Genomic DNA, 15,899 nt, shown 5'->3' on the forward strand with positions numbered 1-15,899 from the left:
CTTCATATCATCACCCCTGGGGGTTTCTGGAGTACGGCTGAGACAAGTGATGATATGATATCGATACTGTGCTATACTAACATCAAAATAGCATCGTTATTGTTGTCACATGTCAGTGCTTTTTTAATTACTCAAGGGATTTTCTTCTTAACACTACCCCTCCACTATGTTTCGCAGATGAGCTTGTACATTTCGGATCACGAGCAGATTCTTTCTTTCGTCGTTTTAAAAAAAAATATATATATATATATATATATATATATATAGAGAGAGAGAGAGAGAGAGAGAGAGAGAGAAAACACAGCTGGAAATGCTGCAGAAGTATGATGTCTCCCAGATATCACAGCCAAAGAACATTGGAAAAAAGAAACACTGGTTAGAAATAAGGATGTATTTAGACAATGAATTCTTTTACGTATTATTTGACAGCGGCTTTCAGCGATTTCCGTCCACGCTGTCCATTTCTGCAGCCATCATTTAGTGGGAGAGAGAAACTTTTGAGGACGTCAGGATTTGTGGAGTACACAGACTCTACTGACATTCAGCTCACGTCATCAGACACACTGTCTTTCTGCCTCTCTTTGTCTTGTTCCCCTACTAAATCTTTTTTTAAGCATCCCTGTCCTGTTCGATTGTGTGTACAGGTGACATCCACGGTCAGTACACAGACCTGCTGAGGTTGTTCGAGTACGGCGGATTCCCCCCGGAGGCGAACTACCTCTTCCTGGGCGATTACGTGGATCGAGGAAAGCAGTCTCTGGAGACCATCTGCCTCCTGCTGGCCTACAAGATCAAATACCCCGAAAACTTCTTCCTGCTGCGGGGAAACCACGAGTGCGCCTCCATCAACCGCATCTACGGCTTCTACGACGAGTGTACGCACACAAGCACACTTTAATATGCCCTCCGTGCTATTTTTATTGTTTGGTACTCGGCATAAGTTCTGAGAGTTATAGAGATTTGTGAGTATAGATTTAGTGCCACCTGGTGGACAATCACACACACTATATGCTGAAAAATAAATGGCTGTCTTATTCACTGTATGCTGTATTTATGTCTGTATGCGATAATTGATCATTTTCTTCACAAATAATTGTGCGGTTTCAGGCAAGCGCAGGTTCAACATCAAACTTTGGAAGACCTTCACCGACTGTTTCAACTGTCTTCCCATCGCCGCCATCGTCGATGAGAAAATATTCTGCTGCCATGGAGGTGGGTTTACGTGGAAACTATCAATAGCTATGTTTCCATCCATGTCTTTTTATGGATTTGGCATAAAAAATAAATGCTGGATGGAAACACCAGATGCGAATAAAATCTCCAAAATATGCACAGGAAAAATGTATGCGCTCAATCAAAGTAGATCATTTTTTTAAAAAAATTGATAAGAAGACGATGGAAACATGATGGAAACGTTGTTAAATGTTAAATTGAATATGTTAAATTCACAACTTGGATGGAAAGCGATTTTTACTCTGCCTCTAATTCAAACTCAAATCCCGAAATCCTGCATGAAAATTAATTTTTCAAAGACCAGATTATTGCTGGATGGTTCTCACTTGAAATTGGTGCACTTTGTCTTCTTTTCTTCTCCTTCAGTTTTCGGATTTTATTTTGGATTTTCTTTGGAGTTCGATTTTAGGATTGTTACTGACTTACGTATATGATTCTAACTGAGCCGAGTTGATGTAATAGCTGGATTTTGCGGCTCGGATTGTGGTGATCATTTCGACGGTAATTCCCCTTATTTGACACATTTACCGAAAAAGACAAACGATATATAACAGGATTTCTGATGGCATGAGAGCAAATTGCTCAGTACAGACATCCCGACCTGCAAAAACTCATTTCAGTGAGGTGGCTGCACCGGCTGCTGCAGACACTAAACTGAACCAAACTGATGGATGAACTGGAGAGAGAGAGACTGAGAGGGGGGGGGAGGGAGAGAGGGGGGGGGGGGGGGAGAGGGGGGGGAAAGGGGGGGGAGAGGGAGAGAGGGGGGGGGGAGAGGGGGGGGGGAGGGAGAGGGGGGGAAAGGGGGGGGGGGGAGAGGGGGGGGGGAGGGAGGTCGACCGTAAAGCCAGCCTACCAAGAAAACTGAAAAGAGAAAGAGAGACCAATCAGAACGCGCACTTTGTCACTCTCTCACCACGTCTGTCACTCGCTCTCTCTCTCTCCCTCTCTCTCCCCCTCTCTCTCTCACTCTCTCCCTCACTCTCTTTCTCTTTTCCTCTCCCTCTCTCGCTCTCTCTCCTCTTTCTCTCCATCTCTCCCTCTCTCTCTTTCTCCCTCTCTCTCTCTCTCTCTCTCTCTCTCTCTCTCACGTGCTCTAAAAATAACAGATTCCCGGGATATTGTATATAATGCGCGGGTATCAGGGAGCCGCTATTAAAATAAGGGAAGACTACGGGAACTTCCGGGAGAGTTGGGATGTCTGTCAATATGTTTACAATTCAATTCAGTTTTATTTGTAGAGCGCTTTTGACAGTGGACGTTGTCTCAAAGCAGCTTTACAGAGACATAAACACAGGAGACAGATTTTAAGTGTGTGAATGTTGTCCTTATTGAGCGAGTCGGTGGAGACGGTGGTGAGGAAAAACTCCCTACGATGATATGAGGAAGAAACCTTCAGAGGATCCAGACTCAGAAGGGAACCCGTCCTCATCTGGGTTTATTAGACTCAGAAATTTTGTAATCGTCTTCAAAACCCATAAATTCAGGGTTTAACATCCCTGGGCGTAACATATAAAGTATCTCAGTTCCATCGTGGTGCTCAGAGGACCCGTGTACTCAGCGCTGCTCCTTTTAATTGACGTAGTGGCTCTAACTGACTCACAGAGGTGACTGATTTTAAACGATTCACCGCCCCCACCTCTGCCACAGGCCTGTCTCCTGACCTGCAGTCCATGGAGCAGATCAGACGGATCATGAGGCCCACAGACGTCCCCGACACAGGTACACACTCTCTCCGAAAGGAGGAATTTTAAACATTTGGAGCTTCATGAAAGCGATACAAATATTCCAGAATTCAACAGGCTTCTATTACAAGTGCGCGATTTGCCAATGATTACAGTTTTTAATGTATTACCGAACGACTCATGGTACTTAAAGTTACGTTTAATGTTTTTTTGGCATGTCCGCATAGCCAGTTCCTGTTAGTACCTGTGATAGAAACGAAAACGTATTCCAACAAGGCCATTAACATAGAAAATGAATCGACAGTACTGTGGTAAAAAGATCTATATCGTCCGCTGCTTTGATCGGCAGGGCTGCTGTGTGACCTGCTGTGGTCCGACCCGGATAAAGACGTTCAGGGCTGGGGAGAGAACGACCGCGGCGTGTCCTTCACCTTCGGAGCCGACGTGGTCAGCAAGTTCCTCAACCGCCACGATCTGGACCTGATCTGCAGAGCGCACCAGGTGACCGCTCTTCACTCAGTTTCTCCCTAAACACCTAAACCTTCAGAAGGATCCTAAAAATTTTCTTTCAATAACGACTCCATGGTGATTGCATTCGAAATACATACATAAGGGTTGGATGCCATTTCTAAAATATATTGAAAATACGTTGGTAGGATTCCTGTAGGAGGTTGAGACCCCACCCCCTCTCCTGAAACTACGTTGTGGGATGAGTTTAATATCCAGCCTATGAAAAATGTAAAGAAACTAGCCAGATGTGTATGTGACATTTTCACAGCACAATGAGAAGCTAATCTTTTTTTTTTTTTTTCTTTTAAAGTGTGTGTATAAAAGTGTAATATCGTGCATGTGTGTTTGTGTGACTGCAGGTGGTGGAGGACGGGTATGAGTTCTTTGCCAAGAGACAGCTGGTCACTCTGTTCTCTGCTCCGAACTACTGCGGCGAGTTCGACAACGCTGGCGGCATGATGAGTGTGGACGAAACGCTCATGTGTTCCTTCCAGGTATAACGCACAAGTACACACACACACTTCTGGAGTTTGTTTGGAGTCAGAAGTAATCATGTGAGAACACTTGGGCTGGGGAATATGATGATACAGTCGAGGTCATACGTTTACATATGCCTTGCAGAATCTGCAAAATGAAATAACAGAAGTGTAAATATAGTCCTCAAGACTATATTTCTCAAGACTCAAGACGGCAACACAATAGATTGAGAGCCAGGGGGGTGTAAACTTTTGAACAGGAGGATCGGTGTACATTGTCATTATTTTGTCTTCTGGGAAACATGTAAATATCTTATGTAGCTTCTGAAAAGCAGTACTAAATGGATTTTTTTTATTTTATTTTACACCGATCATCCTGTTCAAAAGTTTACACCCCCTCACCCTGGCTCTTAATGTATCGTGCTGCCTTCTTGATCATCAGTAAATGTTTTCTCAGAAATATCCATGTACGTCTAGACTAGAGGTCGACCGATTAATCAGGCACCGATCGGTTATCGGCAAAAATCCATACAGATCATTTTTCCCGTTTGCATCCGAGTGGCTGAGAAGGGTCAGCTGTCATTCTACAGTACGACAGCGTGATTGAAATAAATAAATAAAAAACCGTCACCGACGAATTTTGTTGTGTTATTTGAAGTGTTTTTGATTCATTTCGGATGTCTCCGTTTTTATTTGTTATTTGGAGTGTTGTTTTTTGGTTCAGTTTGGATGCATGTATTTTATTTACTCTTTAATATTTATTAATAGTTAACATATATTAATATTTATCAGTCAAACTTTGGTAAACGTTCTTTACTTCTTCTTTTTTTTTATTTGTAGAAAGTTGTAAAAAATACATAAGCAAACTGCTCTTTATCATTTTCAATTCGTCCTCATTAGATCCTGAAGCCTTCGGAGAAGAAGGCCAAGTACCAGTACGGAGGGATGAACTCGGGGCGCCCCGTGACTCCGCCCCGCACAGCCGCCCCACCCAAAAAACGGTGAACACTCGAACGAATGCTGGCGAAAAGTAGAGCAAGAGAGAGAGAAAAGATTGAACAAATCGGAGGATGAAGTAAAGGCAAGATCGAGTATCAAAACTCCCTCTGCGATTTCTACCATGATGGAAAAACAATGTAGTTATTATATACACAGCGAGAAGCGACCCTTTCTGCTTTTAAACACTTATTAAACTTTCCCCTCATCTCCTAAACGTTCTTCTGTACTCCTATACTCTGTTCTTCTCCATCTTTCAGTCCGAGTCTTTGTCTGTGTAACCAAGTTTTTCAATGAAGTGTTTTGGGGGGGAATGTATACTTATTGACACACACACACGCACACGAACACATACACACACACATTAGTCTGTCTGCATATCAGAGTGTTCCACTTTCTTTTTTGTTTGGATTTTGTTTAGATTTACCTATGGCAGAATGATGTACATTGACTAGTTCTTTCTGTTGTTTTTGTTTGTTTTTTTTTGTTTCATTCTTCCCGACCTGTTTGAGAGAAACAGGAACACGTAAATAAACCAATAACTTCGTCTGGGTTTTCAGTAAATAAACCAGAATAGCTGAAAGTGCTGTGTGTGCAAATTTTTTTTTAAAAAAATTATTAAATAAAAAGGGTTGCAGTTACGCAAAAAGGCCAATAGATGTTGCTGTTGAGTGCAATCTGCTTCGAATGATGTTTTTCACAATAAATAACGCGCTTCACTCGAAGGTAACTACTGCAAGTTAGAAATATTTAATAATAAAGCGGCTTTAAAAGGGTCATCATAGAGAACGCAGAGTTGTTGCCATCTGCTGTGATAATGGTTGTGTTTAACGATGTTATTAGAACGTTGCTCACGCAAATATTTCTAACAACAGAAAAATGTTGTAGGAAGGTTTACCAAACGTTATGTGAAAACGTTAAAAAAATAAATTACAGATTGAGCGTTTTTCATGATATCGTAATAAAAATGTTTTGCTAACGTGAAAACGTTAGCTGGGACGACGTCACCTCACCTGCTAATGGAAATAAAACTATTAGCAGAGATCATTTTTAATGGATTTTAATGGAAGACTAAACCACATAGTATATTGCAGTCCTCTGTGAGACGGAATATGTCCCAAACTGTACGTCATCCTTATGCTTAATCTAGGCTAGGCTACTTAAGGCTAATGAAATTGATACTCTATTTATTAAATTAAATTAAATGCCATTTAATGAATCCAGAATGTAGTTAGTTAGTTTAGTTAGTTAGCTAGTTAGTTAGTTCTATTTAAGTTTTGCATAATTGTTTTTTTTTTTAATAATTTTTTCTATTTATCATTTCAGTATTTATCCAAAGAGACTGGAGTTTATTATCGGAATAAATATTTTAATCGACCGCTGCCGGAGAACGTCGTGAAACGATTACAAAAGTTTTTGATTGAAAAATTACCGGCCCCACCTTTAGGATTAGCTTCAAAGCTTCCACTGCCATGTTCCAATAACCAATTTTCAAATTCACAGCCGCAGGTGGTTGGAGCAGATTGTGCTCAGAGCGTGCTTGTGCTTGTACTTTCTGGAAAACAGCACGGTAACACGCACCGTTCGGTGCCACTGAATTGATAGCTGCGGCGCTACGACACGCTACATCTGTCGCTCATGTCTACGCTTACTTAACAGGCACTTTCCGGAACCCATGAAACATGAAATTACACAACATGTAGCTTTTATGATTTATGAGGAGGAGGACTTGGACAGACGGACTTTTTATCCGTGCGCTGCGCCGGAGCTACGGCCTGGTGGCACTGATTAGAGGCCAAGGCCTTTTTCAGAGGGTGGATGCAGGGCAGGAACATAAACATGTCGTATTCCTCAAGCCTGAGGCAGGAGGATGGTCAGGGGCTGTGTCCATACGTCTGCTGTAAATAGCGTGCCAAAATAGTACCTCAGAAAGATGAAATGCATCTGAAACCACACTGTGTGTCATCACGTATACACAGTAGACGTGCAGCGATTCGTAGAACACATCCAGTCCAGACTACACTACTCTATTATGCTGGTACATCCAGTCAAATTCTGCTTAATATCATAATTCTAGTTGTATGGAGGGGCTCTAGAATGACCGGTAGCGTTTATCCCCTCTCAGAATAGAAATACAGGCATGACTCATGGTGCACAATAGAAGAAAGCATGTTAGTTATACTAATGTCAAAGCCGGTTGGCTAACATTAGCTAATTTTGCATAAAAGGCCTGAAACCCTCGCTTCAGGCATTTAGTTCTATACTTCCTGTCACATTTAAAATGAGCCTTCCACCAACTTCCCCCATGGATTGCTGAATAATTTTGGATAGTTAAGGGACCTTTGCGTCATAAAGCAGTTCTGTTTGGAGCTTTTTCTGAAACAAAAACACTGTGGTAAGATTAAAATCAACACTTTATACCTTAATCTTCCATATTGACAAAGGACACACATGCGATCAACGGAGCTCTTGAACTCTGCACGGAATACCGTGTTCCTGCTTTAACACCGCACGTGTGAATGAGCTGACGAATTCAGACTGGTGTGTGGATCGCCTTTTGGTAGATTTCTACAGCTGTTGGAGCGAGTCAACCAATGAAACACACTTTACTGGGCAGCTGACGGAACTCGGCCACCTGTTTTCCTGGACTGCTTAGCAGGGGTCAAAGGTCAACAAAGCATGCTAGCTTTAAGAAAGCCTTAAGGTGAAGGGGGAAGGTTTAGACCTGACCTGCTGCTTCTTACACAGTCTGCTAATGACAGGTAGGCCTGAGTTTCTTTGGACACCCACCCACCCACCCACACACACACACACACACACACACACACACACTCACACACACTTTCTTTGTGTCTTTGACCTGCTACTGACACTTACACGCACACACACACACACTCACACACACACTTTGAGTCTTTGACCTGCTACTGACACTTATACACACACACACACACACACACACACACACACACACACACAGCCTGAAGTAAACCTGTATTACTATGGAGACACATCCAAATACACACACATGCATACACAGTAGCTTGCATAAATATTCACGCCCCTTGAACAGTTCCACATGAAACTGAAATCTACTTCATTGGGATTTAATTTCAAATAAATTTTATATATAAAACACATAAAATGTTACGATTAAATAAGTATGCACACCTGTTGCTGTGAAAACCCAAAATTAGTTCTTGTTACCATTAGAAGTCACACAATTAGTGGACTAAAATGCAATTCAAGTGTCATATGATCTCTGAAGTTCAAAAGGGTGGGGGCTGGGGGATATATATATATATATATATATATATATATATATATATATATATATATATATATATATATATATATATATATATATATATATATTACACCCACACATACACGCACACCTGTGTGCACATGCACACGCTCCATACACACACATTCGCCTTTGTCCTTTTCTAAGAATGCCCTAATGAGGTCATTTCGGCTGAAATGCCGAAACCCTGTTATTATTAGTCACTAGCTCAGCATGCCACCGTTTTATCAGTTAGCGAACGAGAGGCTATGCAAACAGAAACTCTCCACAAGGAGAATGCAGCTCTGTGTCTTGCCGCATGCCTCGCTTCATGGCATCACAAGAAAATCTCTCACAGATCGCCGTTCTGTCACATTCCTGATGAGAGACCAAAAGTGTTAGACATGTTTGGTATGTGCCACAGCTCACCTTTTCATCATTCCACAGACTACAGTTATCAGGCTTCTTTGTTGATGATGGCCTTCACAGTGTTCCATGGTACGTCTAATGTTTCGGAAATTTTTCCGTAACCCTCTCCTGATCAGTTCCTGACTGTGAGATACCATGCATGCTTTGGAAGCTCGTTGAAGACCATGGCTTCAGCAGTGAGATGAAACCGTGAAGATGTGACGAAAATCGCTGTACGATAATTACTTTTGAACATGAGATTGAATGTGATTGGGTCATTCTGAACACAGCCACACCCACAATTATAAAAGGTTGTGCACACTTATACAACCAGGTTATTGTACGTCCCCCCCCCCAACCCCCTCCCACCTGCTATAACTATAACATATATTATGTTATAGTTTTTCACATAATTTTTTATACGTTGTAATTTCTCATTGATGGTGGACATGATTTATCTTGGTTTCCTTGTTTTTTTTGTTTTTTTTTTACATCTTAAGTTGAAAAATCTGCCATTTTAACAGGGGTGTGTAGACTTTTTATATCCACTGTACTTGCATGCACTCGTAAAAAAATAATAATAATAATAATACATGCATATTTATATGTTATTTAGTGTTATTTATATGTTATTTGGTGTTAATCTGAATGTGAGTACGGCTTCGAACAGTTTGGGGAAGGCCCAAGTATGGGTGTGATGGTCGGATGTCTACAAACAATCATCCATGTAGAGTATGGTACTCTCAAAGAGACATTGCACACCGGTAGGCACTGGTATACAGAGGTATTTACTACCATTTGAACTCATTAGGACTTGCTGCAGGCCAAATAGCAATTTGTAGACTTTCAAATAACGTAAATTATACGTATACTATTTTATCTCATCTAATGTTAGTCACTATTAACGAGCCATGAGGTAATCTTGGCATAACTGTGAAATACTTGAAAAGGTATCTAAAGGAATATTCCAGTGTAGCGTACACTCATTAGGAACACAATTCGCTGGTTCAAGCTGGCAGAAAGCCTTTAGTACCTCAAATAACTACTCTTTACAACTGAGGTGAGCAGAAAGGCATCCACAACACATTAAAGCATGAGGCAGATGGACTGCAACAGAAGAAGACCACATGGGGTTCCACTCCTGTCAGCCAAGACCAGGAATCTGAGCCAACAATGGCCACAGGTTCACTCAAGAGACTGTTGTATGTTCAAAATGATGTTTATTGGAGTCAGATCTTGACATTTGCTTGCAGTGAAGGACAGCTGTGAAGGACTGCTCACCTCCGACCGCAACACTCATGATAGGATGTGTAGGTTTACCAAATCCTGCTAGTACAGAAAGGTGAAAGTTTCGCTCCAGGAGAAAGGCTATACTTGCATCAAATAATGGAAGTGCTGACTTGAATGCCGAGATCACATTTTGTGCTCACACCCACGAGGGAAAGATTACCAACAAAAGAATTTAGTCTTTTATGCGATTAGTATATGATTGCCTTTAAGTATTAACCACGTCAATCACTTCAAATGTAACATCATGGAAAAAGGGAACACACCTCCATAGACATGAATCAGTGGGAGAGAGTTGAGGGTGTTTCTGCGTCATTAAAATGCTCTTGGAAGGGCTGGGTCTTGAAAGCTGGAAGATAATCTGCAAAAAAAAAAAAAAGTCTGATCACGAGGAATATAGTGATTTTCCAACGATGTTTACATCGAGTGTGTTATTTGGGAAGTCGTGCGGCATACTTAGGTCTAGCAGTCATGTAAGGTAGCCCAATTCCCAAGCCTTAGTGGGGTTCTCAGTTGCCAACATTCCAGATCTGGAGCCCTGAAATTAAATTCATTAAAAACTAGGGATAATATTAAAGGAATCTTTGAAGGGACCCTCCTCTATAGGTTGGGCGGACCAGCAATGAAGGATCCACACGCGCAACAGCTGAGAAAACCAGAGTGTATTAATGAGTACCATCTAGGTTCCTCAGGATTACTATTACCCTTGATTCAGTGTTGCAGCAAAGGGACACAGTTTTTTTTCTCCTCCATCTGTTTTTGGTATTGTAGAATGGATCTTTGTGAAGCAGGGAAACACAAGACCTAGTGGTGTTCTAAATTGTTGCTTGTGAATGAGTTTTTCAGATGAACTTCTGTCCTGAGCAGGTTAACAGAGACATGGGACTTGAACAGAGCTTACCAGGTTTCTGCAAGCGTAAGCAGCAGCGTAGCCAGAAAGGTTTCCATTTTCAGTTTGAGTCTGAAAAAAATATGCGGATTGTGTAAGAAGAGAGATGAAGATACAACGAAGACGTGCAAACACAAGTAACCAAGACTCGACAGCCACTCGGTCAATTTCATATTAAGACGACGACATCATGTGAAAACTTGCATAACGCCCACATACTGGCAACACAAATCCCTCTCCAATCAGCTGTACTGTCTCATAATGCCTACTCATACATCAAGTTTTATCAGCTGTGTTTTATGTGCTTTGAATGGATTTTAACAAAATTCAGGGTAGGTGAAGCAAACTTGTCTGAGCTCATTTTAGAAAGTAACTACAGTCAGTGTAACAAGGTCATTTAAGGATACGTTCAAGTAGATACCCATGGGCATATTTCAAATCTGGCATAGACCTGAAATAAACAAATACAAAGCTAAGCATGAAGTTTATGTGTACTGAAGGAAAGCTAGCATAGAGATGACATGTACAAAAGGAAAGCTAGTATAGAGATGACATGTGTGAAAGGAGACTAGCATAGAGATGACATGTGCAAAAGGAAAGCTAGTATACATATGAAATGTACACAATGCAAAGCTAGCATAGAGATGAAATGTACAAAAGGAAACTAGCATAGAAATGAAATGTACACAAGGAAACTAGCATAGAAATGAAATGTACACAAGGAAAGCTAGCATAGAGATGAAATGTGCGAAATGTAAAGCTAGCATAGAGATGACGTGCAAAAGGAAAGCTAGCATAGAGATGAAATGTACAAAAGGAAAGCTAGCATAGAGATGACGTACAAAAGGAAACTAGCATAGAGATGACGTAGAAAAGGAAAGCTAGCATAGAGATGAAATGTACAAAAGGAAAGCTAGCATAGAGATGACGTACAAAAGGAAAGCTAGCATAGAGATGAAATGTACAAAAGGAAAGCTAGCATAGAGATGAAATGTACAAAAGGAAAGCTAGCATAGAGATGACGTACAAAAGGAAAGCTAGCATAGAGATGACGTAGAAAAGGAAAGCTAGCATAGAGATGACGTACAAAAGGAAAGCTAGCATAGAGATGAAATGTACAAAAGGAAAGCTAGTATAGAGATGACGTACAAAAGGAAAGCTAGCATAGAGATGACGTACAAAAGGAAAGCTAGCATAGAGATGAAATGTACAAAAGGAAAGCTAGCATAGAGATGACGTACAAAAGGAAAGCTAGCATAGAGATGACGTAGAAAAGGAAAGCTAGCATAGAGATGAAATGTACAAAAGGAAACTAGCATAGAGATGACGTACAAAAGGAAAGCTAGCATAGAGATGACGTACAAAAGGAAACTGGCATAGAGATGATGTACAAAAGGAAACTGGCATAGAGATGACGTACAAAAGGAAAGCTAGCATAGAGATGAAACTTACAAAAGGAAACTGGCATAGAGATGAAATGTACACAATGCAAAGCTAGCATAGAGATGGATTGTATGAAACTTCACATTTGTATGAAATATATAAAATTGTGTGAATTGTATGTATGAATACAACACGCTGGTTGTAGTGATGTCATATGACCAAACTAATACAAACAAGTATACAAGTCATAGTTCATATGTTGTTTTGTCAAAATATTAAAACGTTGTTCTGTAGCCTTCTACGGTGTAAGTGCACACACATACTCACACCCATACACAAACCCCAGAACCGTGCAATGGGATTAAACAGAGCATGCCACTGCAGACAGGTCTGATCTTCTTAGATGGAGTCTCGCTCCAATGCGCCATTATTTCAGCGGCGACAAACCAACATACCTTGGCACGATCATAAGAACGGCGAGGTGTTTCAGACAGTTTGGCTCGTATGAGGTGTCTCTTATCTGCCAGAGGATTAAATTTTAGAGAACATAAGAAGCCTGAGGCTTTCTGTCAGCACCGCAGCCGAGGTGTCTGCAGAGACAAACATGCACGCACATTGTATTGTAACCGGAGGATCGGGTTTCGGCTCAATCGTTCCAAGGTTCAGAGGTCAAATGTGAGAAAGACTTGGTATAAATGCAGGGACACAAATGAGGGGAAAAGTTAATGAGCTACTCAGTATGGGGAATATTTCATGCGGGTGTGGTTGCGTCGGCTAGTGTAGGTTTTTATACATTTCTACAATGCCTTAATTAGTTTAACCTTCTGCACTCAATCAACCTGTTGCTTTATGTGCCTTTATGTGCCAACGGCGATGTGTGTGTGTGTGTGTGTGTGTGTGTGTGTGTGTGTGTTAAAATATGTCCTCATAGGATTAGTCATTTCTGATGTGAAACTCAAATTTACAGTCAAGGATAAAAAAAATTATAGTTGACTCCAAAAGTATTAGTACCCTCCAAAATAAGGGGCAAAAAACGACGGAAGATATTTGCATCGAAACTTTTAACTCAATATTTGTTATCATTTTAATTAATTAATTAATTATATTATATTATTTAATTACTTATTATAGTTAATTTATATTCTATTTATGCTTATACTCTCTCTCTCTCTCTCTCTATCTATCTATCTATCTATCTATCTATATATATATATATATATACACGGTGCTGTGAAAAAGTATTTGCCCTATCCTCATTTCCTCTGTTTGAAATTGTTTCAGAAATTAAAGCCAAATTTAAAATAAAAGCACCTGAGTAAACACAAAATACAATTTGAAAATAATAATCTTATTTTAAAAGTTATCCAATACCAACTGGGCCTGTGTGAAAATGGACCAACCCCCCCAACCCCCCCCCCCCCCCCCCCCCCCGCACAATCTATGAAACTGCATTCATAATGGGGTTCAGCTGGACTGAATACACCCAGGCCTGATTACTGCAAACCCGCCGCTAACCCAGAAGAACAATAAGACTTGTCTGGATTTTTCCAAAACACACTTTGATGATTCTCAAACCTTTTGGGAGAATGTTCTGTGGATTGATGAGTTGAAAGTGGAACTGTTTGGAAGACAGGTGTCCCGTTACATCTGGTGTAAACCAAACACCGAATTCCACAAAAACATCATCATACCTACAGTCAAGCGTGGTGGTGGGAGTGTGATGGTGTGGGGATGCTTTACTGCTTCAGGGCCTGGGCAACTTGCAGTAATTGAGGGAAACATGAATTCTTCTCTTTACCAGAAAATCCTAAAGGAGAATGTCCGGTCTTCAGTCCGTAAGTTGAAACTCAAGTGCAACTTGATCTATGGTCTGAACTGTAGACATGCACACACACACACACACACACAAAAACAAATTAAAAGAATGTAAAATATTCTGCAGGTTTTGGTTCTCCTCAGGGACATCTTCAACAAATATTCATTGCATGCTGGTAGTTTTGAAACCAATGTACTATTTGACATACGCTCAAAACTGCACGTGTGATTATTTTGACATGTTTTTGCTCATTGATTCAAGAGTTGACTGCTTATCATTTTGCTTTTGGTTCTTTATATACATCCATCACTATGCAAAATTAGTGCTGATACTCTACTGGGGAGGCTCCACCAATTATGGAAATACAAATCATTTTGAAACCAGTGTGTTTCAGGGAAAAAAATACAGCATTTCAGAAAATGTTGTGGTTTGAAATAAAAGTAAACAGTGTTCCCATGTGTTTCAGCTCATGTGTTATGGATGGCAATAATGATAAAATAATTACCGTCTCTTTTTTCCCAGCAGCTGTTACTCATTACAATAAATTCAACTCGAGGACAATAATAGTGTTGGTACACACCCTTCACAAATTCCAGGGTGTCTTTTTTATATATATATATTTTTTTTCCAACAGATAAACAGGCAAACATCTAACAGGTTATAGTACTCGGGTACACAAGATCTCTCTCTCGCTCTAGCGCTCTCTCTCTCTCTCTCTCTGTGCCTGTCTCTCTCTCTGTGTCTCTGTCTCTCTCTCTCTCTCTCTCTCTCTCTCTCTCTGTGTCTCTGTCTCTCTCTCTCTCTCTCTCTCTCTCTCTCTCTCTCTGTCTTTCTCTCTCTCTCTCTGTGTCTCTCTCTCTCTTTCCCTCTCTGTGTGTGTCTGTCTCTCTCTCTCTCTCTCTCTCTCTCTCTCTCTCTCACTCTCTCTCTCTCTCTCTCTGTGCCTGTCTCTCTCTCTATCTCTCTGTGTCTCTGTCTCTCTCTCTCTCTCTGTCTTTCTCTCTCTCTCTCTGTGTCTCTCTCTCTCTTTCCCTCTCTGTGTGTGTCTGTCTCTCTCTCTCTCTCTCTCTCTCTCTGTCTATGTGTGTGTCTCTCTGTGTGTGTGTGTCTCTGTGTGTGTGTGTGAGTGTCTGTCTATCTCTCTCTCTCTCTCTGTCTCTCTCTGTCTCTCTCTCTCTCTCTCTCTCTCTCTCTCTCTCTGTCTATGTTTGTGTCTCTGTGTGTGTGTGTGTGTGTGTGTGTGTGTGTCTGTCTGTCTCTCCCTCTCTCTCTGTCTCTCTCTGTCTCTCTCTCTCTCTCTCTCTGTCTCTCTCTCTCTCTCTCTCTCTGTCTATGTGTGTGTCTCTGTGTGTGTGTGTGTGGTTAACTGTCACCTTTAAGATAATACTTTGGTCTGTGCACTACATCCACAAACCGCTGCATTGTTGGAGTTCATGAATAAGTGATAAATGTCTCTCATACAAAAGCCCCTTTGAAATGCGACACCTCCTACAGATGAAAATGTTGTGTAAAAACAAATTGCTATTCAGTTTTGCTCTTTTCTCCTCCAACCAACTAGGACTTGAAAAAATAATTACAGCCTATACAGTCAGCTCCAGAAATATTTGGACAGTGCCACAATTTTTGTCATTTGGCCTCTGTACACCATCATGACAGATTTGAAATGAAGCAATCAATATTTAATTGAAGTGTAGACTTTCAGCTTTAATTCAAGGGGTTTGACAAAAATATTGCATGAACACTTTAGGTATTACAGCCATTTTATCCAGAGTCCATCCGTTCTCACAGACTAAAGTAATTGAGTAAATGGATAATCGACTGATAAGCAGTTTCATAGACAGGTGTGGTTTGTTTCCTCGTTATCTCATGGCAAATTAAGAAAATGAAAGGTCTGGAGTTGATTCCTGTTCATAGGAACTCTCAGTATGCT

At 40.8% G+C, this 15,899-nt stretch overlaps 1 protein-coding gene and 1 long non-coding RNA gene across 2 annotated transcripts in view; one reads left to right on the forward strand and one right to left on the reverse strand.

Annotated features, from left to right (window-relative positions):
- Positions 1-5,113, forward strand: part of pp1b (serine/threonine-protein phosphatase pp1-beta catalytic subunit) — a 24,125-nt gene extending 19,012 nt beyond the window's left edge. The window contains 6 exon segments of the mRNA NM_001200716.1: positions 645-875; positions 1,108-1,212; positions 2,884-2,955; positions 3,268-3,419; positions 3,788-3,922; positions 4,805-5,113. Of these exon segments, the coding sequence (NP_001187645.1) occupies positions 645-875; positions 1,108-1,212; positions 2,884-2,955; positions 3,268-3,419; positions 3,788-3,922; positions 4,805-4,909 (800 nt within the window). The 3' untranslated portion in view covers positions 4,910-5,113.
- Positions 5,114-9,217: 4,104 nt separating this feature from the next.
- Positions 9,218-13,042, reverse strand: LOC108260674 (uncharacterized). Its single transcript, XR_001811226.3, has 4 exons — positions 12,609-13,042; positions 10,783-10,842; positions 10,338-10,419; positions 9,218-10,242 (listed from the first exon to the last, which is right to left on the reverse strand). It is a non-coding gene; the product is annotated as an uncharacterized LOC108260674 (long non-coding RNA).
- Between the last annotated feature and the right edge of the window lie 2,857 nt (positions 13,043-15,899).

This window comes from Ictalurus punctatus, chromosome 29 (assembly GCF_001660625.3).
Source record: "Ictalurus punctatus breed USDA103 chromosome 29, Coco_2.0, whole genome shotgun sequence".
Taxonomy (NCBI): Eukaryota; Metazoa; Chordata; class Actinopteri; order Siluriformes; family Ictaluridae; genus Ictalurus; species Ictalurus punctatus.